This window comes from Balaenoptera musculus, chromosome 4 (genome assembly GCF_009873245.2).
Source record: "Balaenoptera musculus isolate JJ_BM4_2016_0621 chromosome 4, mBalMus1.pri.v3, whole genome shotgun sequence".
NCBI classification, from domain to species: Eukaryota; Metazoa; Chordata; class Mammalia; order Artiodactyla; family Balaenopteridae; genus Balaenoptera; species Balaenoptera musculus.
In genome coordinates, this window is record NC_045788.1 from 68,086,777 (window position 1) to 68,111,200 (window position 24,424).

The 24,424-nt window shown below is 36.5% G+C and overlaps 1 protein-coding gene across 6 annotated transcripts in view; it reads left to right on the plus strand.

Annotated features, from left to right (window-relative positions):
- Positions 1 to 24,424, plus strand: part of CCDC50 (coiled-coil domain containing 50) — a 66,623-nt gene that overhangs the window by 35,247 nt on the left and 6,952 nt on the right. For 3 of the 6 annotated variants that reach the window (XM_036849800.1, XM_036849799.1, XM_036849801.1), the window contains exons 5-11: positions 2,598 to 2,715; positions 7,141 to 7,668; positions 14,226 to 14,341; positions 14,774 to 14,818; positions 14,944 to 15,048; positions 17,234 to 17,313; positions 22,002 to 22,108. In XM_036849800.1, coding sequence (XP_036705695.1) covers positions 2,598 to 2,715; positions 7,141 to 7,668; positions 14,226 to 14,341; positions 14,774 to 14,818; positions 14,944 to 15,048; positions 17,234 to 17,313; positions 22,002 to 22,108 — 1,099 coding nt within the window. The remainder of the gene's footprint in view (positions 1 to 2,597; positions 2,716 to 7,140; positions 7,669 to 14,225; positions 14,342 to 14,773; positions 14,819 to 14,943; positions 15,049 to 17,233; positions 17,314 to 22,001; positions 22,109 to 24,424) is intronic. The other 3 variants (XM_036849805.1, XM_036849804.1, XM_036849802.1) reach the window with 2 other exon arrangements.

The window sequence follows — 24,424 nt, forward strand, 5'->3', positions numbered from 1 at the left end:
TTTATCCTTTCCCTCCTCAAGTCTAGCTAGCTGTTCTTGTTCTTCTCAGACAGAAGAAGCTTACTCAGAAAAGAGCTGAGAGGTTAGAAGAGCAAAAGGTTTGGGTGCTAAGGTGCATGACACATTATGATTATTATTATTCTACTTGGTTAAGAGCCCTCCTTTTGACTAGCTAACGCATTGTACAAAAGGGGCATCACCTTAGTTTCTCTATGGTTCATCTTTGGCTCTTCACATTGAGAAGGCTTATTACTATGTATTCATTAGGACTAAATTCAATAGCAGCAAAGCAACTATGAAGTCCCTGGAGTACAGTTGAATAATTTCTACTGGCAGTTGGACCTGGTAATTTTCCTTTATATTTTTATTCAGTTATATCAAGGGAAACTTTTTGTTTTCAGTAAAACAAACCACTTAGGAAAATGAGTGTTGGGTGCTTAGTAAACATGACAACTCAGGGAAGTGTTTACATTTTTCTTCCTACTTTTACAATAAAATAAATAGGGATTTGGGAAACTCTGTAACAGATGTTACTTTGGGGAGAATAAATTATCTTGTCACGCCTCTCTCTTTTCCTAACTGACTGGTATATTGCTTTGCAAGACATCAAATACAATGAACCTGGCACAGGGGATGGCACCTGGTAACACTCCCAGATTTATTAAAATGGTGCATTAGGGTGTCAAGACATTTGACTTTAAGGTTGAGTAGTTCAGACCTTTTATTTTACAGATAAAGAATTCAGGCCCAAAGAAATCCATTTTAGTAGTTAATGTTTCTCTCCCAGTGTCTCTAAAGCATCTCTGACTTGAACTGGAAGGGAAAAAGAAAATCATCATATTCTTTAGGTTTAGGGGATTTTTTTCCATCAAAGTATTAGATATTCAGATTTCTTTGCATGAAAATTATACTTGTGTTTTAAGTGGGTTTGTGTTCTTTACCTTTCATTCTGAGCTGCAGTATTTTGTGAGTGCTTTTACATGGTTTACTTATCAATATATATGTATATATTTTACAGACTTATGAGAAATTTCCAGCATAGAAATCAGTTAAAGGATATATGTTAATAGTATATTTATAAGTTTGAATTTAGGCATGTACTTAACATAAAGTCAGATTTGTAAGGCTTTTTTTTTGTGAACATTAAAAGCCAAGTATATGGATAACATTTGCTAATTAACCTAGCCTTAGTATCCAACTTATTTCTACACTGATATAAGAGAAATTGAGTCATTCAGATGAATTTTATTTGCCTTGCAGTCTTAGTATATTCTTCACTTTGACTTATTCAGAAAATTGCAAAAAGAAGAATAGTGATTAATTCTTGCCTCAAAATTTGCACCATTTACATCTGAGCACATCTTATATTCCTCATTGTACATATAAGGAAGTTAGCCCCTCAAACTACCTATGGCTGTTATTACCGTTTGCATCGGTGAGTATTGTTGCCGTATTTGTAAGATCTTTAAGAATCTGATGATGGCTAGGGATCTTCTTTCCAAAAAAGTGTACGTGAACAAAGTCTATGTGCTATTTTATTGGGCCTTTCATAGAAATAATCTTTAAATTCAGAACATTGTCACTTTCTAGCGCAAAACCTTTAGGAACCCCTCATCCCTTACACTACAGACGCCAGACTTCTTAAGATTGTCTGTAAAGGGCGCCTATGACCCAGGTGAGGTTTTTTAGCCTCACCTTTCTCTGTAACACCCCACATCCAGTGTTCTAATTGGACTATTGGTTGTTCCCTAGATTGACGCCCATTAAAATATTTATAACTTTGCTGATGTTGTTCTCTGTTCTTCCCTTGCCTGTTGGAATCCAGTTCTTTGTTCAAAACCTAACATTAATGCAAAGCCTTGAACTAATCCGTTTGAGTAGAAATAATATTCCCTCTTTTGTGCTCCCATAGACATTTTACCCTCTTTTTTGAGGCATTTATAATTTAGTTGTATTGCAGTTATTTGTATATACCTTTGTTTTCATGGGGGGCGGTAATCGTTTAGGGGACGCAGTCAGAATGTTATTATTCGTCACTCAGTAACTGCTAAAAACTTGCCTGGAGATAGAGCAGAGAGGAGACAGGAGGAAGACTGTTTTCTCTTTTTTATTGATAGTTAAGACAGTGGTCCTCTAATGCAAAGCTAAATCAGAATCAACTGAAAAATTCTTTTAAAAACGTTTTTAAATTACATTGTAAATACAGTTTATAAAAGTTTAGAGATTATGGTACTCTTCCTCATTCAGACTTAGTGAATCATCATCTTGGAAAAAGGGCCCATAAATATGTATTTAAAAAATTCTGTTCTATAACCAGCTTTAGGAACATTACATTTGAATGTCTTCAAGTTGAGTTAGATTTAAACTCAATTAAAAAAACCTTTCCCTCTCATCTGGATCTTGTGCCCTTCCTATTGAGCAATCATCTGTGGCATTTGGACAGAATGAGCTTAACAGCAGAACGTCTAGAGAGCCTAGCTGGAGGCAGAGCCACAAAAGCCTGGCAGTGGAATGTCAGACCATTGACCTGTAGGGTCACTGTATGGAGTTTGTTCATTCTCTGGTCATATTTATTTCCCTTTTCTTTGTATTTGCAGGACATAGCTCGACTCTTGCAAGAAAAAGAGTTACAGGAAGAGAAAAAGCGAAAAAAACACTTTCCAGAGTCCCCTGGAGCCAATGCTTATGGTGATAGTTACTATTATGAAGATGGAGGTAAGTTCTTACATCATGACCTACTCTATCCTTAGACTCAGTTGCAAGACACCCCTTTAAATTTGTCTGTAAAGTGACCCTAGGGCCCCTTTAGATTTGTGGTGGAATTTTATCTTATCTAATAAATTCATCTGTTCTTTAGTTGGATGACCAGAGCCATTTTTATGGCTGTTAACACTTGAATATAGTTTAGGAAAATTTGGCATGCATTCTTTTGCACTGTTGCTACTTGGAATGTTGTATTACATTCTAAGCACATAAACTGGGGTGTGGAAAAGTGACATATGAGTCTCTGGGCTTGATCTTTCTCAAGGAAATCTGGGCAGTACTGTTTGAAGCAGCAAAGTGGCACAAATAATAAAGGAGGTACAGGATTTATCAGTTACTGGATACCAAAGCTTTTTTTCCATGCTTCTTATCTTTTAAACCTAGGCCAATGGGTTAGCCTGCTGATGACAAAATTGAATTTTAAGATTCTCTGTTCATTTTTTGCTCTTGATGCTTTCTTTGCTATTTGATTACCATATAGAAAAATTTCTGAGATAGAGAGATCCCTTCTCTAGTGCTTGCTTTTGCAATGTGGTGGTGGTGGTGATGGTGTGGTGGTGGCACTTGTGGTGGTGGTGATTCTTTATCTTAAAAGTGTGTTGGGAAATGAGTATTGGCAAATATTGTTCAGTCCTTTTTAAAGATCTGTCAAAGGAAAGACATTTCCTATAGTTTTTAGTGTCAGTATTTATTGTAGTTCAGCTTGGAGACCATACTTAGGATACCAGCTAAATAAAATCTAAAAGCAGCTTCTAGAGAGTAAAGATTTTAAGGTCAGTAATCCCCAAGTTCCTTGAAAATTAATTGTCAATTGCTTTTCTATAATTTCATTATAAAAGGTAAGTAGGTATTTGTCTTTGATGAGTAGAATGAAAGATACATATATGTAGGTGATAGGATTATTATAGTTTGAGTCTTGCAGTCACATTGTTCTAAATCTATCCTAATCAGTAGAGCTCAGCTTTATAACACAATCAGTAAGCAGGTTGATTCTCTACTTATTGCTTGGTGTGCTGTTCTTCCATATGTAAAATGCTCAGCTCTTTTTTGATAGCCATTTTTCTTATGCTGGTTTTTCTAATCAAATGTGATACATCATTTAAAAAGAAAAATTATTGCCGTATTTTTCTGTACTAGAGGTCAGAAGGTAAAGAGTTACTCGTCAGCTTTAATTAAAATCTTAGAAATGTGGTCTGGCATAAAACATTAGGGTGGTAAGTAAATTAAGTACACTAAAGTACTAATTTTAGCATTCCTCTATTAAAACCTTATACTAACTTGAATTGGGACTCAAACCTGGTGGTTTTGACCAGAGTGCTGACATACTGATTCATCTCTCTAGACTGTGTTAAGAATTCAGTGGATTTTCAGGGACACCTAAAATTTTTACAAATCTCTATTTAACTGCTTTTGTAAAGTTATGGAGAATGGCATATATGCTACTTTTTTGGAGCTGGGGGCGGATTGGTTAGAGAAAACAGTGACCTTCTGAGAATGTGCCTGTAAAGTACTGTTGGAATTTCTCTTCAGTTGTGTTGTTGTCGGGAGACGATGTATCGCTGAACACGTGATCTTCATTTATATGCCTTTGAGTTAGACTAAGTTGAGTTCCACAGAAACCATATTGCAGTCCAGCTCACATTTACAAAGCAGCCTTATGTTCTTTGCAGTGGTCCTTTCCCAACACATAAGGGATATTCTTTAATTGTACTTCTTTGCGTGCAATATGATTTTTGTCTGTCTTATAATAATCACAGCAAATCATTACAGAAGTGGTCGTTTTAGCTTTCATTTTACTTAAACTTTAATAAATTAACCTTTTAAGAATAATCATTTATAGATTTTCTACAAATCTTAAATTATCCAAAACATCTGTCAGATTTATATCGATTGAAATGGTATATCTTATTCATTTATGAATCCATGTTTTTTTTTCAAAGCCACTTACCTGTATTGCAAGCATATTAGAGACTTTAAGTCATGGTCTTTGGAGTCATTAGACCTTGATTCACGTTTCATCCATTCCTTAGAAAAATTGTAATGTTAAGGAAGTTGTCTACTGTAATCACTCTAAGCCTTTTTCTCATCTCTAAAATGGAGATTCTAAAAATAAATCCTTCACATGGATGTTGAGAAGATTAAACAATGTAATTTTTCTGAAGACTTATAAACTCTAAAGTACTATTATTTATACATATATTAATGTAATGTGTGTACTACATAGTATTTTGTCTATTTAAACAAAAATCATTTTATTTTGAAAGACAAACATGGAAGCACACAAATCAAATGTTTGCATACATATATATGCAAACATATATATATATGCAAACATATGTGTGGGTGTATACATATGTATACATATATACATATATATGCATGTATGTATTGGCTATAAGGAAATTAATTATATTTGCCAAATAACTTGGTCTCAAGAAACATAAAAGTCTCAGTCCTTAACTGGACTGGGTTTTAAAGGATTCAGACAGATTCCTCCACCGCTGTCTTTTTTTTTTTTTCTTTCCCAGGTTTAAAGATATCACAAGTGATCACAATAAATATTTTTTCCTCTCAACTCTGTGAAAACGTAGTGACAGCTCTGTTCTAATTCTTGCAACACACTTCCCTAAAGTAAAACTACTAATATTTGTTAACTTTTTAGAAAGAAGTAAAAATAAAAAACAAAACAGTCATAACTTGACACATCCATGTTGAAAACAAAACCTTTCTTGTCTCTTTTTGGGCTTAAAGGCAGACTTCACTCCTGCAATTTTCTGTGGGAACATAGGTATTAACACTAAACCATTGTCTCCTAGTTGTGGTCACCATTTATGTAGCTGGTCAGTATTATGTTAATTCACGGCAGTAGTGAATTGATTCTTTCTCAGCTGTCAAGATACTCCTAAAATAACAGTTTGGTTAAAAGAGTAGATACTTTATTTTATTACAGAGAGTAATTGTTCTGTTTCACTTCTGCTTTTGTAAAAAATAAGTTTTACCATAAATTATGAAGATAAATACCTCTACAGGCTTTTTAGAAGACAGATTTTAATTTAGATGTCATCTCTGAGGCAAATGTTCTTTTCTTCTGGAAAGCTCAAGAGGAAACAATTTGGAGTTTTTAGTGGAAGCTTATGGCATAAGAGATACATTTAACACATCTCCCCTACCTCTGTTCCTTCACCATAACACACTTTAACAAAAACAAAACAAGCAAACAAAACCCCTAATAACTAAGGAAATTTATGGTCGTTTATTTTTTCTACATCCCACCCAATTACAGTAGCTGTTTCAAAAGCAGTTCAGCAAGTGACTAATTCCAACAGGGAATCTTGGCTATCTTAGCAATTTTCCACAGAATTAGGATTTCTTTTTGTTACTTCCCAATTAAAGTAAAAGTCTTAGAAAATGTTAAAATAAATATGCTCTTGCAATGTGCATTGTTAACTTACTTCCTTTGTTTTCACAGTTTGCTTGTTCTTAAATGAGACCTGACAAAAAAACACCCATCTGTGTGCTGTTTCTGCAGTTTGTGTTAAACTTAGGGACTTGTATATTTAGCACATATTGTATTTTTATAGCCAGAAAACAATATCATAAAGTTTTTTGAAATGTATTTAGGAAGTGACTCTTTTTTTATGTATTCTGTTATGGCATCTCTTTTTAATTTTTTTCCTCTGAAGAATTTCAAGTAAGATTAGGAACAGAGTTATCCGAAGATAATACGGTCATTTACTCACTTAAAATTCTCCTTTACTCCCTCTTCTTCCACACTGAACTGTAACATGGCTGGGAGTGTTGGCTTTGGCCACCTATGGGGAGAGGACAGAGGAACATGAAAATCTGTGGATCATCACTCTAGTGGACTAAGTAGAAATTAGCAATATTCTGACATAGATTTATTGTTATTTCCAATAAGAATATTTGAAAGTCTCTGACTGGAATCACAAAGTTAGTTCTTTTTCTGTTTTATAAGACTCCTTCAACTCTCACTTTTCCCCCATATACTAGTTCCAAATTGGTTTTATAAATAGAATTAAACATTTAATGACTAGAAATTTTGTTATTGGCAAATATTAAAGTATGTGTTAACTCTTCGCTAATCATGATCAAGCTCTTCTTTCGGATTTACTTTTTTTCACTTACTTTCATTTTAGTTTTTTACCTTTCTTGCTATGTACCCAGAATCCTTCATGTATGCATGGACCATTCCAGCAAATTGCTCATCTCTTCGTTTCAGATTGTTAAGTTGAAAAAGTAATCTTCTTCATTTTAAAATATGTTAAACTTGGGCCCTGCCTCTGTCCTGTAGTGAGTTCATACTCTCATTAAGTTAACTTGCATTTCTATTTTTCACACTCCTCCACCTCCGCTCAGACCAGCCACGGTCAAGGAGGGCAAGGGAGTTGGGTTCTGGATTCTCAAAGTCTTATAGACCCCAAAGTGAGGAAAAGACTGTGAAGCAGAGAAAGGAGAAATCGAAACATCCACAGGAGAACTTGGAAGAACTGGAAGAGCATTGTTCATCAGAGAAACCTCTTTCATCCTCTAGCTTGGGTAAAGTGAGGGACGATCCCCAAATTAACACTGAGCAGCCTGAAAGGAAACAATCTGGTCACGAGAGGCCCCGAAGACCTCCTCTCCCCAAGATCAGTGGTGAGGTGTTTCTGAGCACTGAATCGGAAGACTGGGAGACTAACCATAGCCATCGAACTCGGAATTGGGAAAAACAGTCCAGGCACCAAGACCAACTTTCTCCCGAGGCCTCACAGAAAGCGGGGCTTCACTGCAAGGAAGCTGTATATAGAAGCGACCATGGGCAAGGTGAGCACAGAGAGAGGAAGCACAGGCCCAGGGCTCCTCCCTTCTCAGAGAGCGAGGAACGGCACCAACTCCGTGACGCAGGTAATAAAGGGCAGCCTCGTTGGAAGTTCTGGTATCATGTATATACATACAAACAAATGTATTTAATAAGCATCGTAAACAACCTGTCCTTTCTCTCTGGTTTGTGCTCCTGGCTTGGAAATAAATCCTGGAGCCAAATATTACAAAAAGGTATTTACTTAATCTCAAATCTCTGCCTTCTAAGAGAATACACTCATTCCTTACAACATTCTTCCAGCTCCAGATTGCAGTGGAGGTACCCATCCCAGATACAATTTTTAATTTGCCAAGACCATATATCAGAGATTCTGATACCAAATCAATGCTCTTGAGTTTCTGGTTTTGATTCAGTGAACCCAGAAGGTTTAGTAACACCACCTTCATAGTATTTGCCTAACTAGAAGACCTGCGGGGCTGGAAGTACTGGATTTTCTTGACCTCATCTTTCCCATGTGTAAAGTGAGAGATGGGATAGGCAGTCTCTTAAGATAGCGTTTTTCAAATAGTGAGCCTCAAGTTTGTTTTCATCAGAATCAGCTGGGCTATTTCCTAAAAATTCAGATTTCTGGGTCTTACATATGTTATCATCTCTGGAGTGCAGCATGGCAATTCGGGTTTGTTTTAGACCAGGAGGTGATTCTTATGTACTTAAAGTTTGAAAACAATTGCCTTGAGTTCCTTCCTGTGCTTTAACCATCTTCAACTCTAACTCTACAATTGGTGTTCTGAAGTGCCAATATGAGGTAAGTTCTTGGTACTTACATAAGAACGAGGTGAACATTAGTCTTAAGCCTCAAATTTCTGGCATCCATGAGGCCTAACTCTGAAGTCCGTCACTGACATAGCAATGGTTCTCTCTATTCTTGTCTGGAAACTGCCGCTGTGATGTCTTCCGTGTGACTGTACCACTGCAAGTCATAGTACTGCCCTGTCTGGTGTTTTAAGTAGACCACACTCATCTCCCTAGTTCTGTTTTGCTCTTACGGAAGTTTTACAGAGACGCGAGGATTATTGGGAAAAAAGTACCAAGGAGATGACCGTTCTTACTTACTTCCATTACTGTTGCCCAGCCAACCTCTACTCCTGGTCTGGAAAGTGGTTTCTAGATTACAGGTTCAGGTTGATTCTTTTGGTTCTTCCTTTCATGTTATCTCTTTCTATCACGTTAGTCCTTTAAGTTTTTAAAGGACTTGGTGATAAAGAAAATGAAAATTCAGTTCAGCAAGCCAGATGAGTGTCTGCCACAAATATTCTTGCCTCAGGCTTTATGTTTGGGGATGGATGCTTGGATCTGAGCCTCAGAAGTTTCATGAGTCAAGCCAAAAAGATGGATATGAAGACAAACAATTGCAAATTTGATATACTTTTAACAAAGAGCTGTGGGGCAGTAGAGGAGGAAGTGATAAAATCTACCTGGAGGAGGCTTTATGAGTAAGTTACACTGGATCCAGATTTAGAAAGACATGTTGGAGTCCAAAAGATACTGGGGAGGAATGGTGATTACATCGACCTCCACATTTCTGACTCTGTGACTCCAACCTTCTAAGTGTGCTCTGAGGGCTGGTTAAATCTTTATGGCTTTTAGTATACTTGAGGGTATCTTAAACAGGCTTAGAAAGGGTGGAACTAATATGAAACAAACACTGACTCACAGGCCCTAGTACTGGAGTTGTAGGCAAATGTTTTGTTTCTTTTATTTTAATAGCATAAGGGTTTAAAAACAGTGTGACTAGGCAGCTACTAAAATGGCTACAACATAGCTGCCAGCGTCTGTCATTTTATATTCAACTTACTTTGCAAACTTTACCTACGTGGGCCCTGTAGGCGGCTGAATTTGCGATGCCCCTCCCCCCCAGCTACCCAGAATAAGTCAGAAGATACATTAAAATATAATTATTAGATACTGGTGTCTATTCTTGCTGTTGTGAAAGCACAGTTCTTAAAGTTGTTAGCATAGGACAAAGTTGTATTTAACTTAATAATGAAGAAACTGGCAGGACAACAGAGAGCCAGTTCTAAGAGCATTGATCTGAAGGACATGGTTTTATAATCAGTTGAAAATGGAATACAGAATAAAATTGCTAAATTAAATATAAGATTGGTTAATTTTCTAAAGGGCAGTAAATCCATACCACCTTTGAGGGTAAACATCTCTGTTGAGCTATTAAATTACAACAGCTTATTAATTTTCTGCCAGTCAACTTCTAACCTCTCAGAGCCATTAAACACCATTCTGCTATGATATTCCCCAAGTGTCAGAATGGCTTATTACAAAATACTGTTGAATGGTATCAGGATCCATGTGTCATCATATTACCATATTCCATAGTTTGGGATAAGTTTATCTTGAGTACAAGTACTTTTAACAGTTTTATTTTATCAGAATTTCTTGAAAGGTAAGCTTTGTTTGTGTTCATTGAGGGAGGTTCTTGTGTCCTCAGACTGGAGAATGATGAACAGAGAAAGATAAGCAAGAATTTGATTAAGAAATGAACGTGGAACTCTTGAAAGTATGGTTCACCTGGTGTTTTGAAAGCTAGTTTCCAAATTATGTTTAGGTTTCCACAGTGAAGGCAGCCATTTTGGTAATTTCTTTGAATTAACTATGTTTAATAACATTTTAGAGCATCTCTGTTTTCTATAATGACAACCTTACACTGTACTATCTGAAGTTCCTCATTACATACTTACAAAAGCTCTTTTCACCTTTGCTATGGAGTATACTGCATTTAATGGGCAGTCCTGTCAGTCCAGAAATCTAGTATTCCAGGCTGTAGAAATTGTCTACTTATGAGGCATGCAAGTTCCAAAGATATATCAAGAGTTCAAATAAACTCTTCTTTTTCCCTCTAAATATTTGACCTAGAGAGATATTACCTCAAAATATAGCTGTTTGTTTTTATTGGGGTATAGTTGACATATAACATTATATTACTTTCAAGTGTATATTTGTATATATTGCAAAATGATCACCACAATAAGTCTAGTTAACATCCGTCACCATACATAATTACAAATTTTTTTTCTTGTGTTGAGAACTTTTAGGATCTATCCTCTTAGCAACTTTCAGATATGCAATGCAGTACTTATAGTCTCCATGCTATACATTGCATCCCCGTGACTTACTTATTTTATAACTGGAAGTTTGTGTCTTATGACTCTCATCACCCATTTTGCCCACCCCCTACTCTGGCAACCACAAATCTATTCTTTGTATCTCTGAGCTCAGGATTTTTTATTTTGTTTTAGATTCCACATATAAGTGAAATCGTACAGTATTTGCCTTTCTCTTTCCGATTTATTTCACCTATCGTGGTGCCCTCAGGGTCCACCCCTCTTGTCATAAATGGCAAGATTTAATTCTTTTTTATGGCTGAATAATATTCCTGTGTGTGTGTGTGTGTGTGTGTGTATGTAACATTTTCTTTATCCATTCATCCATCAATGGACACTTAGGTTGTTTCCATGTCTTGGCTATTGTAAATAATAATAATGCAGTAAGCACAGGGTGCATATATCTTTTCAAGTTTGTGTTTTCATTTCCTTCAGATAAATTCCCAGAAGTGAAAGTACTGGATTGTATGGTAGTTCTAACTTTTTTAAATTTTTTGAGGGACTTTTGAACTGTGTTTCATAGTGGCTGTACCAATTTACATTCCCACCAACAGTGCACAGGGGTTTCCTTTTCTTCACATCCTTGCCAACACTTATTTCTTGTCTTTTTGATAATAGTTATTCTAGCCGGCGTGAGGTGTGATACCTCACTGTGGTTTTGATTTGCATTTCCCTGATGATTAGTGATGTTCACCTTTTCGTATGTGGTGGCCATCTGTATGTCTTCTTTGGAAAAACGTCTATTCAGATCCTCTGCCCATATTTTTAATCAGATTGTGTTTTTGCTGTTGAGTTGTATGAGTTCTTTATATATTTTGGATGTTAGCTCCTTATCAGATATGTGATTAGTGAATGTTTTCTCCCATTCTGTAGGTTGCCTTTTTATTTTGTTGATGGTTTCCTTTGCTGTGAAGAAGATTTTAGTTTGTTGTAGTCCCACTTGCTTATTTTTGTTTTTGTTGAGTTTACTTTTGGTGTCAAATCCAAAAAATCATCTCCAAAACCAGTGTCAAGAAGCTTACTGCCTATGTTTTCTTCTAGGAGTTTTGTTGTTGTGGGTCTTATGTTCAAGTCTTTAAACCATTTTGAATTAATTTTTGTGTATGGTATAGGTTGGTGGTCAAATTTCACTCTTTTGCATGTGGCTGTCCAGTTTTCCCAGCACTATTTACTGAAGAGACTGTCCTTTCTCCATTGTGTATTCTTGTCTTCTTTGCCATAAATTAATTGAACATATACGCATGGGCTTATTTCTGGGCTCTCTGTTTTGTTCCATCGATCTGTATGTCATTCTCTCTCTCTCTCTTTTTTTTTTTTTTCCTTGGCCATGCTGCGTGGCTTGCGGGATCTTAGTTCCCTGACCAGGGATTGAACCCGAGCCCTTGGCAGTGAAAACGCGGAGTCCTAACCAGTGCACCGCCAGGGAATTCCCATGTGTAATTCTCTTTTTAACTGCCAAGAAGTCACACTCTTAACACCTTTCAAACCAAATAAGACTCCTTGTTTGACTATTTCATTTGAATGCCTTCCAAGCATCTTTGATTGGTATTAAAACAAAATATTTTCTCAGTTAATTTTGTGGTGTAGAGTAGGAGGCATAGTAGTGGAGAAAGTTTAGTTCTCCAAATCTGAGCATATTTCCATTGTACTTCTTTTCCCAGATGGCAAAATTGAAAGAGCAGGGCATAAGTGTGATCTCCCCTGTCGTCCTCAGCTAGGCTTTGGGTTGCTCGTGGAAGTGCCATTTCTGTAGAAGGGCATATGGTATAGCAACCTATCTTGTCCACTGACTTTTCCCAATGCCAACCTCCCTATCTAATTTTACTTATTTTTCCCTGAAATCTTCCCTTCTAGTTATGACTAAGCTAATCATAACTCAAGGAGTTTTATCTACTCTTGGGAGTGAGTATACCACTGTTTCCTGACTGTCCCAGACCACTCAGAAACCTGCGTTAAAACCAGCCCAGCTTAGCATAAGATTCAGTAGCTCTAGAGATAATGTGAAGTTGAAGTAGATTCTGTATTCTGGGTAATCAGGTGCTAATAGACCTGAAGGTAAGAAAGCCAGGTTTAATAGTCTTTATTTGTGGAAAGGCAGATGAGTTTGTGGCTTTTGGATTTACCACAAAGCTAGGTTTAAAGTTCAAAAAGAGGCTTCACCAGATAATTTAAACTCTTCATTTGCCCAGAATTTAGTTGTATTTTTTTCTTTCCTTTTTCCTCTTTTGTTTAAAGCAAGTGAATCATGTGCTGAGGCATTTTGATAAAAATTATTTTCATGTACAGTTAATTTGATGGACATAATACACCAAACTAGTAGTTCTAATGGTAATTGCAATTAAGAATCAACTGGTAAGATTTAAAATAAACTAACAAAGGCCAGATCTCACCCAGGCTACTTATATTGGAATCTCAGGGGTTTGGATCAAAAATTTTCATGTGTATATAAAGTACTCCAAGTGATTCTAATATATAGACATGATTGAGAACCTCTAATGTAAAGAAATAGGCAACTAGGAGTAAATTTTCTTTCTCCCTTTAGTAATCCATTTACTGAGAGTCACTATTCCAGATGGTTAATCTTATTCACTGCATTAAAATTTTTTATTATTTTTGAATGTAATACAGTCACATTTTTGAATAATTGTAATTTATAAAGGATACAAAGAAGGATACCCACAATTTTAGAATAACCATTAGCATTTACCACTTAATTGAAAGTTATAAAAAGAATATATGCTGCTTATAAAATTTCAAAGTAAAAAGCCAAAATTCTCTACCAGTCCCCGTGTTCCTTTCTCCTCAGAACAATAGAACTCTAAGGTCATTGTGCCCTCTGACATTTCACTTATGTTACATCTTCCCTAAAATTTAGCAACATTAAGCTGATCAGAGCTATGGGAAAGCTCTAAAGCAAGTGGGTTTGGAGGCCATAAGAGCAGAAGCCACGGCAGGGCCACAGATTGGTTAATAGGGACTGTCACATAACTCCCAGGTGACGCTGTTTCTGTTCCCTCTGAAGTAAGGTGTGCAGGGCCAAGGTAGAAAGATGGAAAGCCTCTCACCTCCTCCAGCCTTGACAGTTTAGTCTCTTTAAAACTCCTAATAACTTGCTTTTCTCTAAATTCTTTTTATTTCAGGGACTTAATCTTTTTTCACTTCCTGTTTTGCAAAAGTCTCACTTATAGTTCCTTGTATGATTTTCTACTGCTGGAGAAGCTATGTGAGAGGGCAGTTTTTACCAAGCAGGTTTGGGTGGGTAACTTTGTTTTAAATGTGTGGATTACCTGTATCACCTCTTGCATGCCTAGGGGAAACAATTATTTCCAGCACACCCTACGTTGAATTTTAGAGTGGAGGCAGTATTGTCACTGTTAGATACTGAAGAAGAATTTCTTTATCATAAATTTTGCAACTTTTCAGAAAACACACTCAGTAGCCTTACTGCACTGAGTTTTTTCTAGGAACGAAGCCCAGAGTGATGAAAGAAGCGGTCTCTACTCCATCACGAGTGACCAACAGGAATCAGGAATGGTATGATGCTGAAATTGCCAGAAAACTGCAAGAAGAAGAAATTTTGGTGAGCAAACTTTAATACAGAATTTTAGATGAATTAGTGGGTTTTTGGTGAATTGAATCAATCTTGATATTATATAACAGACATTATAGTCCTCTCTCTGTCAAGAAACTGATACCTTTTTTATGGGTGGGAAAATCAAGACAATAGGAATAACGTGTCCAGTTGTACTCACTGCGTAAGCATTAGCAACAGAATTCCATATCCCTGTCTCTCCTTTATTGAGTTCTGATAATTCTCTAAGAATCCACTGTAGAATTTGATAAAAATAGACCCTGCTCTGGCTAACAAAAGTATACCAACTGATTATCATCTTCAGGGGTGTTAATCACCACTAGTTTCAAATACCAATTTATTTTTATGTAAGATTTTTTTTTTAAATGAACAACATAGATTCCAATTAAATTATACTTTTTTGTATTTTCTATACCATAGGCTACCCAGGTGGACATGAGAGCAGCTCAGGTAGCTCAGGATGAGGTGAGTTCGTGTTAGTTAATTTGTTTAGCCAATATTCTTTGGAAATATCCCAGTTTTTATCCCAATTTATCCCAATTTTCTACCTGCAACTTTGCAGTCAATGATATTGACTGGATTTTGTTTAGGAAATCGCTAGACTTCTAATGGCTGAAGAAAAGAAAGCTTACAAGAAAGCCAGGGAACGGGAGAAATCCTCTGTGGACAAAAGAAAGCATGACCCCGAGTGGAAGGTAGGGTCTGTCTGTTTGTTTTTAATTAGAAATACAATTAGAACTGAATTGGGGAGTCCTCTTTTAGGGTAAGCTCACAAATATATTTAGGGTATACAAATTATCTGTATCGCATATGTGAATCTGACTTGTAAAAGTTGATTCACCATGAAAAATCATATTGAATTCTTGAAAGTAACTATGTAAAAAGTTACTGCTAAGGTTGAAAAACTCATTTCCTTCATTTTAAGACCAACTGAGATGCAGGTAGGTGCCTCTGGCCATGAGCAATCTTAGTTTTACTATGCTTGCCTTACAGGAGAATGTAGTGTTTTCACTTGCTCTTAAATTTCCACAGTACCCTTCTCTTCTTCTCTCAACTTTCCCTGTTTGCGTATATTGTCCTTCCTCCTTGATCATGTGCCAGCTGTCTCTTGTTTCCTCTGACATCACTTGACCCATGGCAGACTGACGGCCATTCTTATCACCAGCAATCATTGCTTATGAAACCCTCTAGCATGAGCTTGAACTGTAAGCATCTCCTCGTTAATCAGAAATAGTAGACAAAATAGTCAGCGACTGCTGTTCATTCTCCTGTAATCTAATTGTTGTATATGGTGATTGCAAGTTTAGTTGAACAGATCTTACTCATTAGCTACTGTGTGCAAAGGACCACTCTGGACTTACAGGGAAAGACAAAGATAGATTTTCCCCAGAATAATGTGTAATGTAGAGAGGAAGACAAACTATAGACAGCTAACAAATACACGGTCAAGCTGGCCGAAAAATGCAAAAGAGGAGCGGGGGTGAGAATTCATATAGTAAAGGCTTTTAGGGAGGGAGTTTGTACCAGGCTGGAAGGATGCAGCCAGGGTGTGTGTCCATGATATGGTTGATGTTTAGCACTGTTCTTCCCCTCCCCCCTTCCCTCCCTCTCTCAAACAAAATCCTCCCTTGGGTCTCTGATCCTGCCACAGTCTCAGCATGTTTTGAGGAAAACAAAGACAGAGAAAGCATGATAACAGTATCGCTCTACTATTGCCTGTTGCTCAGCTACCTAGTTGTGAGTCTGAAAGCAGATGAAAATATTATTTGCATGTTAATTATTTAATTTATCTCCCTCCTGTACACTCTTAGTAATTCAGGATTTTTCCTAACAGACGTATTTCATTTTGGTGGAAGGGTTCCCAAATGCTTCTGTTACGTAAATTAAGCCATAAGTAGTTGACCAGGAGTTACTCAGGTTCTTTGTTAACTATGAGGGAGTAGGTATTTTTAAAGATTGCAAATCAGGAAAGGAAGAAGGGGTAGACCACATTTCTAGCAGTATCAGGACTTCTGTCATTTCTAGATTCTGTAACTGGTGCTGAAATTGTTTCTCTCCTGGAAAAGTTGGCATGAATATGCCTTAGTTTCTGAGCTTGAAAATTAGCATCCCTAAGTCAGATGTTCAGAAATAAGCTTAAGAGCATGAAGCTAGATTCCACAGACTCTGGGAGTCCGCCAGTTCTGTTACTGAACCAAACTTGGGTCCGCTCACCCATGTGCAGTAAAGCCACTCTACTGACATCGGGTTGTGGGGAAGGAAAGTGCAGCGTTTACTGTAAGGCTTCATACTAGTAGTCTGGGACTGCTAGTACTCAAGAAGCCCGAACTCCCCGGTGGGTTTCAAGAAAGCATTTTTAGAAGGCCTGGGGGCTGTGTGCTCATGGTCATCAAGAAGTTAACATCTTCCATTTGGCGGGGGTTTTCACATCTGTAAGACCACTCAGGAAATATGCACCAGATACTATTACCTAGGTACTTCAGAGAGGAGCTAAGGCAGAGAATATGGGGGAGGGCGTCTGTCCCTGGAAGGCCCGATAGGGTCCTGATCAGTTACAGTTCTCGTCAGCTGCTGTGCAGCTGTTTTGTTAATAATGGGTGGCCAAGCGCATCTCTATGGGGGATCGTGTTTGTGTGTGTTTAGCCCACTCATCTGGCTGTACTGAAAACCTGCAACACACTTTCATGATGATATTTTTTTTTTGTCTCCGAGTGGCTGTATTTAAAAATATTTTAAGTTGCTCAACTGGATGTAAGTAACCTGAAATTACTAAAGGAGAGTTTCACATCATTTAGATAATTAATAAATCTAATCTTTCTCTGTTTGTTTGCTGTTTTCCATATGTGTGTGTGTTTTTCTTTTCTTGTTTTTCCCCCATAGCCCAAGACAGCGAAATCAGCATACTCAAAGTCAAAAGACAGTGATGAACCTCACCATTCTAAGAATGATAGGCCAGCACGGTAAGATGACACCTGAAAAGGGGAGTGAGGAACTTGACCTTGGGGTGAGTAAGGAGATGTTGGCTGCCTGAAAAGAGCATTTGTTCCTTGGAGAGGAGATCCAGAAATCTGCAGTTGTAAGGTGGTATCAAGTCTTGCAGGGTTATTTTCAAGCTTTGTTTTCAGTTTTTAATTGGGTTGAACAAGTCAAATCAGGAGGACGGAGAATTTTACAGAAGCTGAGGTATAGAAGGAAAGATGTACTTTTGGTTAGGACCAAGTTCTTGTCTCTGGAGTCACTGAATTGACTGCCCTCAGCTAGGAAGGGAAGAGATTAACCATTTTCCTAAGTAAAATCTCAGGTTTTAAATTTTTACTGAGTTTCATGGTCACATTAGTGTGTGCATGACATTTACATACACCTAAATTCATTTCTATGTGAGTCTCAATGTCCTAGGCAAACACTCATTTGAGTCATTGCAGATTGTTCTAAATCCCACTAGATCAAATAGCTGTGGCTATGCTATGTATACTTTCTGACTTCTCTCAAGCAGTCTTGGGTCATGGTTATGGAGTGTCTGCTGTTTTTCCACTGCAGATTCTCAACATTTAAGTCTCTGGGGAAGCAACCTTTATTTTTTCTTTATTTCTTTCTGCTGCTTTTCAAAGGGAAATTGATTGGAAGAGGAAGAGAGAACATTAAATAGAAAAAGACAAAAGTAACACTAAATCTAATATTTTGAAAACTCTAAATTATTGAAACTGTGTATTTTGGTCCTGATTATTAATAATATATTTATTAATTATTAAAACATAAGTTTTATCACACTGAAAAATATACACTGTTGTTGCCACTCATTGCTCACACTTAAACTACCAGACTTGTTTCCTTAAAGAGAATATAGTGTCCTTAAAATGCCATACTCTACTTTTAAATCCGTGGGCTTTCAGAAGATAAATACCTTTCAGAAAATTATATCAGGTTGTAAAGCTTTTAGGGCAACAGTAGTGTAGTTTGTCTAATTGTATAAAATTGGTTCCTCTTCCAGCTTTTAGTTATGCACATGCCAAATGCCTTTTAAAGCAAATTTTAGAACTACATACTTCAGCTTTATTTACATCCCTGCAACAGCCAAGTAAAATAAGAAGTAACTAAACTGTTCTCAGTAGGTAAATAGGTGTGGCATATTATGCTTTTTTTAATAAAGGGAATTAAAATCACCTTTAGAGTTAGTTATTTTGCAGTCTTCAAAGTCCTTGGGCTTTTTAGAACACCAGTAACTTTGACAGCATATGATAGAACAGTCTGGAATGTCTATTTAAAGGATTTATTAAAGTTGAAAATAAGTTTCTGGAATGTAATCGGTACTCTTTAAAATATTTGATATATTTGATTATGAATAATCAAATGATCCTGCGTTAAAAATGGCTATTGTAAATGAGTGAAAAGTGGCCTATGACTAGTAGAACTGAAGTCTTTTTTGAATTAAGAGGAATATTTGTCTTTAAATAGCTTTTGCAGAAAGATTATATATATGGCCAAACAAAAATGAGTAAGAATTTTATGGAACCTATATTTTCATAGTTAAAACTTAAAGCCTATCATCTTATTATAGGTATCTTACACAATTAACATCAGAATGTATGCTTTCTGGTTAGAGTCTGTGGTTTCCTCTTTCACATTTAATCATGGTGGAAGTTGAGTTAACCATTTGTACAGAAAGAGATGGTTTCAAGGATTGAGAAACATGGAGCTTACTCGTTCAAGACGTTTACTTCAGTGTAACAGTCATGGTTAAAAGTCATTTTCATTGTCTATTATAAGATTTCTAGTCTAAAAAAATAGAGAACCAGTTGGCAATCTGAGTTGATTCCAATTCTTTGTAATTGGAAAAAGTTTCAACCCAAGTTCCAAATTGTTTTAACTATAGGATTGTATGTTAATAATACTACTTGGTATTTTATTTTTGCATTTTTCCCTTAGAAAAACTTAAGGATTTTATAAATCTCATTTAGTTCCTACAGTATTCTTTTTTTTTTTTTTTTTTTTTTTTTTATAAATTTTATTTACTTATTTATTATTATTATTATTACTTTTTTTTTGGCTTTGTTGGGTCTTCGTTTCTGTGTGAGGGCTTTCTTTAGTTGCGGCGAGCTGGGGCCACTCTTCATCGCGGTGCGCAGGCCTCTCACTGTCATGGCCTTTCGTTGCGGAGCACAGGCTCCAGATGCGCAGGCTCAGTAGTTGTGGCTCACGGGCCCAGCTGCTCCGCGGCATGTGGGATCTTCCCAGACCAGGGCTCGAACCCGTGTCCCCTGCATTGGCAGGCAGATTCTCAACCACTGCGCCACCAGGGAAGCCCCACAGTATTCTTATGAATATGAAATATATTTGTCTCCCTTTACTCATTTATCAAGTATTTATTGAGCACCCTAATAAATTGTCCAGAACTAAAGTAAGCAGCAGTCAAAAAAAGTTGTTTCCTGCTCTTATGAAATTTATAATCTAAACAGATAATTATACAAATAACTATTATGATTGTGTTAAATGCTAAGGATGAAAAATACAGGTTGTTAGCAGAGCATAAGGAGACACTTAAACTAGTCTAGGTGTCTAGGAGGGCTTCTTGAAGAAATGAATTTTGAGTGAATTCTGAAGCATATTTGGCTTTATCACTAGCTTAAAGATACACATCATTTCATAAGAGCAGTTGGAAACAAGTAATCCTAATACATCAAAAACTGTAAAACAAACTATTCGTTAACAGGATTTTTCCAACTTTGGATATGAATACCCTTAACTGAAATAACTGTCTCCAGTGCAACAAATAATTTGGTAGGACCCCTGGAAGCAATAAGCCAAGATTTGTTCTCCGTGTAATCAAAAATTGAACAAAACAGCACACCAAGAGAACTGAGGGCATTCTAGATTGATTTGTTTATCCTTATAGGGGGGATCCTAGAGAATTCCTTGGTGTCCTATACTTTGTTTCACTCTTTAGCATCCCTTTCCTTGATGATGAGTTGATGGTGAGGCAATAAACATAGAGTTTTTTTGACAGTACCAGTTGGCTTGTGTTTCTCCAGTTTCCAGTCACCTAATGAGGGTGTTAAAAAGAGTAAAAAATAGACCCTGCCACCCTGATTACCAATCCTGTTTCCTTGAGCCTAAGTTACTTCTTTAGTTAACTTTCTTAATTCTGGAGTCAGATTGCTTTGTCTCAACTGTTCGTGCTAAGTCTTATGTTACTTTTTAAAGACGAATGTTATAAATATCCATGAATAATGAAAGGAAAGCACTTATTTAATTTCTAATATTTGTAAACAAATGGTTCAAAAAGAAAAACAAGAAAAATGCCACGTTATTTGTTATGCTCATATTTATCATATGTGTATAAACATGTATGAAAGTATAAAAACATATGCCACATACCATTTGAAAGTATAAGGAGTATGTGTGCTTGTGTGTATGTGTGTGCGTGTTTGTATAATCTTGAATGTAGATAATGCTGATGATAAAAATACACACCTATGTAGCAGAGCATAGTATAGTAGTTAAGAGCACTGGTTTCAAAGTCCAGTTGAGTTTGAGCCCTGGCTCTACCACTAAACAACTGTGTGAACTTAGATCACTAACCTGATCTAACCTAATCTAACTCTAAAATATGTAGATGAGAGCTACCATGCAAACTCATCCTGAAAGTTGAGATCGTCTCTGTAGAGCCCATAGCATAGTCCTCAATGTATACACAAATTTACATCCGATGCTGACCTCTTCCAGACACTGACTACCCAGGGAGATACCTACCGCTTGGGTCAGGGTGAGAAATTTGAACACTTACTTGTCCTTATTCTTATATGACAGAACCCATTATACCCAAACCGACCATAACTTTCCAAACTTCAAAATATTTATGTTTTCCATATTGCATATATAATTACACGAAGCATCCTACAACATGGCTGTATATTTGGCAGGTCTTAATGTCATCTGGTTCCATGCTTTAACGCAAACGTTGAGCACACCTTTAGGAAACAACAACCAAAAAAAGGGAGAGATTTTGTTCTATCTTAATCAGTGCCAAATGTTTGCAAAAATCTATGTTATATAAGTAAAATAATACAAAGTTTGAAGTATTAAAAATTTCCCAATTTTTTTTTACTGTTTGTCTTGTTTTGACATGAAAAGTTGCACACGTATTGATATTACTGCCCTTTCCTTCTCTAAGTTCTACTCTGCCACCTAGTGGTTTAAGGAACTTTGCTCTAAATTTTCTATGTTGGCCAGCGTCCCCTCTCTTTCCTCCCTTCTTACCTGCCACCCTCTCTCCCTTAATTACTTTCTTCCCTTCTATCCTTTCCTTTCTTTCTCTTTTTCTTCGTAATACCTACCAAAACAAAGTATACTTCTCATTAATGGCAGTGATAACATTAATCTTTGTTTCTCTAGCCCTTAGCACAATGCCTCACACATATTAGGCGTTCAGAAAATATTTGTTTTTATTGAATTATGTGCATCAGAACAAAGGAACAGTAAGACTAAATAATTTATCCAAGGTCATGTAACTGGCCAGGAACTAACATGAGGATTCTAAAATATTCTGGCTTTGTATTTCTACTGAAAATGTTTTTGCCAAGTGATCCAGTGAGAGGTGGAATTGTTGTCATTACGCCTTAGAGTATCTCTTTAAATTCTAACTTTTTTTCAGGCCACTACCACCTACCATGACAGAGGCTGAAGATTTGGATTACACTCATTTTACAAACCAGCATAATTCCACACGTCATTTCTCAAAGTCAGAGTCTTCTCATAAAGGTAAGAAAAGTATATATGGTCAGGTTTAAGGTCCGTTTTAATAATCCTCATGCTGTGGTGGAAAAGCCAGATGCTGTCTTATAGATCACTAGAGTGGAAAAATATGTTATTCTTCCTCTTGGCAGATCATTATAGTAGTCTTCGTTTATTGGAAAACAAACAAAAATGATTAAAAAACAGAAAGCAAACACCTTAAGCTGAATATAGGACTTTCTATGTACAGTTAGTTGACCCTTGAACAACACAGGTTTGAACTGCACAGGGGTTCATTTATACATGGATTTTTTTCGGTAATAAATCTTTCAGTACTACACCATCCATATTGGCTGAGTCTGCAGATGTGTATACAGAGGGCCAACTATAAATTATACATGGATTTTCAACTGTGCAGAGAATCAGCACCCCTAAACCCCACATTGTTCAAGGGTCCAGAGAGAGTTCGTTCATAGCTTTTATCAGATTCTTAAAGGGTGACTCTGTCCCCCACTTAGATCTACTGGGCTTTGCCTGTCTTGGCTCTTGTTTCTCATCTGCCTGTGATTCTCTTAACTAGATTAAAATACGCACATACATACACACATCACACAAAACACATCACATGGAAGAAAAATGGGACAAAGAAAATGAAGAAAAAATATGAGATCTAAGTTGGACCAGATCTTTAAAATGAAAGGAATAATCGGGTCTAGTTCCTCTACTAACCATATGCGTTCACTTATATGTATTTTTATGACAGTCATAAAAAGAGTGATAAAAATGTAGTTTCTCATATTAATTTGCTCATCTAAAAATGGAGGTGATTTTAATGGTATCAGCATTGTCAGGATTACATGAGTAAAATATATGAAAGCAGATTGCAACAGACTTTACAAAGATTAGGCCTTATCAATTGATGTTTAGGTTTTTTTACGGTTTTTGAAGATTTATTAGATGATGTTTTCATTATCCTTTCCCAAATCTAATGATTGCCTTCCCAGACTTACTTAAATTTTCCTTTCTGCGGTGATTACAAGATACCATTGCACAGGTGACACTCTAGACTAATTAAATTAGAATTTCTGGGGGCAGGTTTTGCCAGGCATCTGTATTTTTTAAAAAGCTCTCCTTCTCCTGCTTCCCTATCATTCTGTCATTCATCCAATGTTGACATTAAGACAAAAAACATTATTTAAAAGGTGAGATTAGTTGAATATTATCAAAACAACCCATACACTACAATTTTCATCAATTGGTGGCCTTTTTACCATCCCTTGTTTAACTGGAGGAAGTTCATAATGTTCTTTCTCAAATTATATACGTGCATCACTTTTAGGAGGTGCCTTCCTGTCCTTGACATACATTTGATACATAATATTAAAATAACACATTGATTCTGAATGTAAATACAACCTGGGTATCTGCAGGAGACTGGCTCCAGGACCCCTGAGGATCTCAGAATCCTCGGATACTCAAGACCCTTGTATAAAATGGCATAGCATTTGCCATGCGTCCTCCCCTAAACTGTAAATCATCTCTAGATTACTTACAATACGTAATACAGTATAAATGCTCTGTAAATACTTGCAAACATATGGCAAATTCAAGTTTTGCTTTTTGGAACTTTCTGGAAATTTTTTTTCTGAATATTTTCAGTCCATGGTGGATGGGGAACCTGCAGATATGGAGAGCCAATTGTATTCTTACAAGCAAAAACAAACAAAATAACCACTTGAAATGCATATAAATATAGGTATTTAAAATATTTGCAAAATATTAAAATATTTAAAATATTTGCAAAAAACATATTTGCAAATGAAGCAACTGACAAAGGATTAATCTCCAAGATTTACAAGCAGCTCATGCAGCTCAATAACAAAAAAACAAACAACCCAATCCAAAAATGGGCGGAAGACCTAAACAGACATTTCTCCAAAGAAGATATACAGATTGCCAACAGACACATGAAAGAATGCTCCACATCACTAATCATTAGAGAAATGCAAATCAAAACTACAATGAGATATCATCTCACACCAGTCAGAATGGCCATCATCAAAAAATCTAGAAACAATAAATGCTGGAGAGGGTGTGGAGAAAAGGGGACACTCTTGCACTGTTGGTGGGAATGTAAATTGATACAGCCACTATGGAGAACAGTATGGAGGTTCCTTAAAAAACTACAAATAGAACTACCATACGACCCAGCAATCCCACTACTGGGCATATACCCTGAGAAAACCATAATTCAAAAAGAGTCGTGTACCAAAATGTTCACTGCAGCTCTATTTACAATAGCCAGGACATGGAAGCAACCTAAGTGTCCATCAACAGATGAAT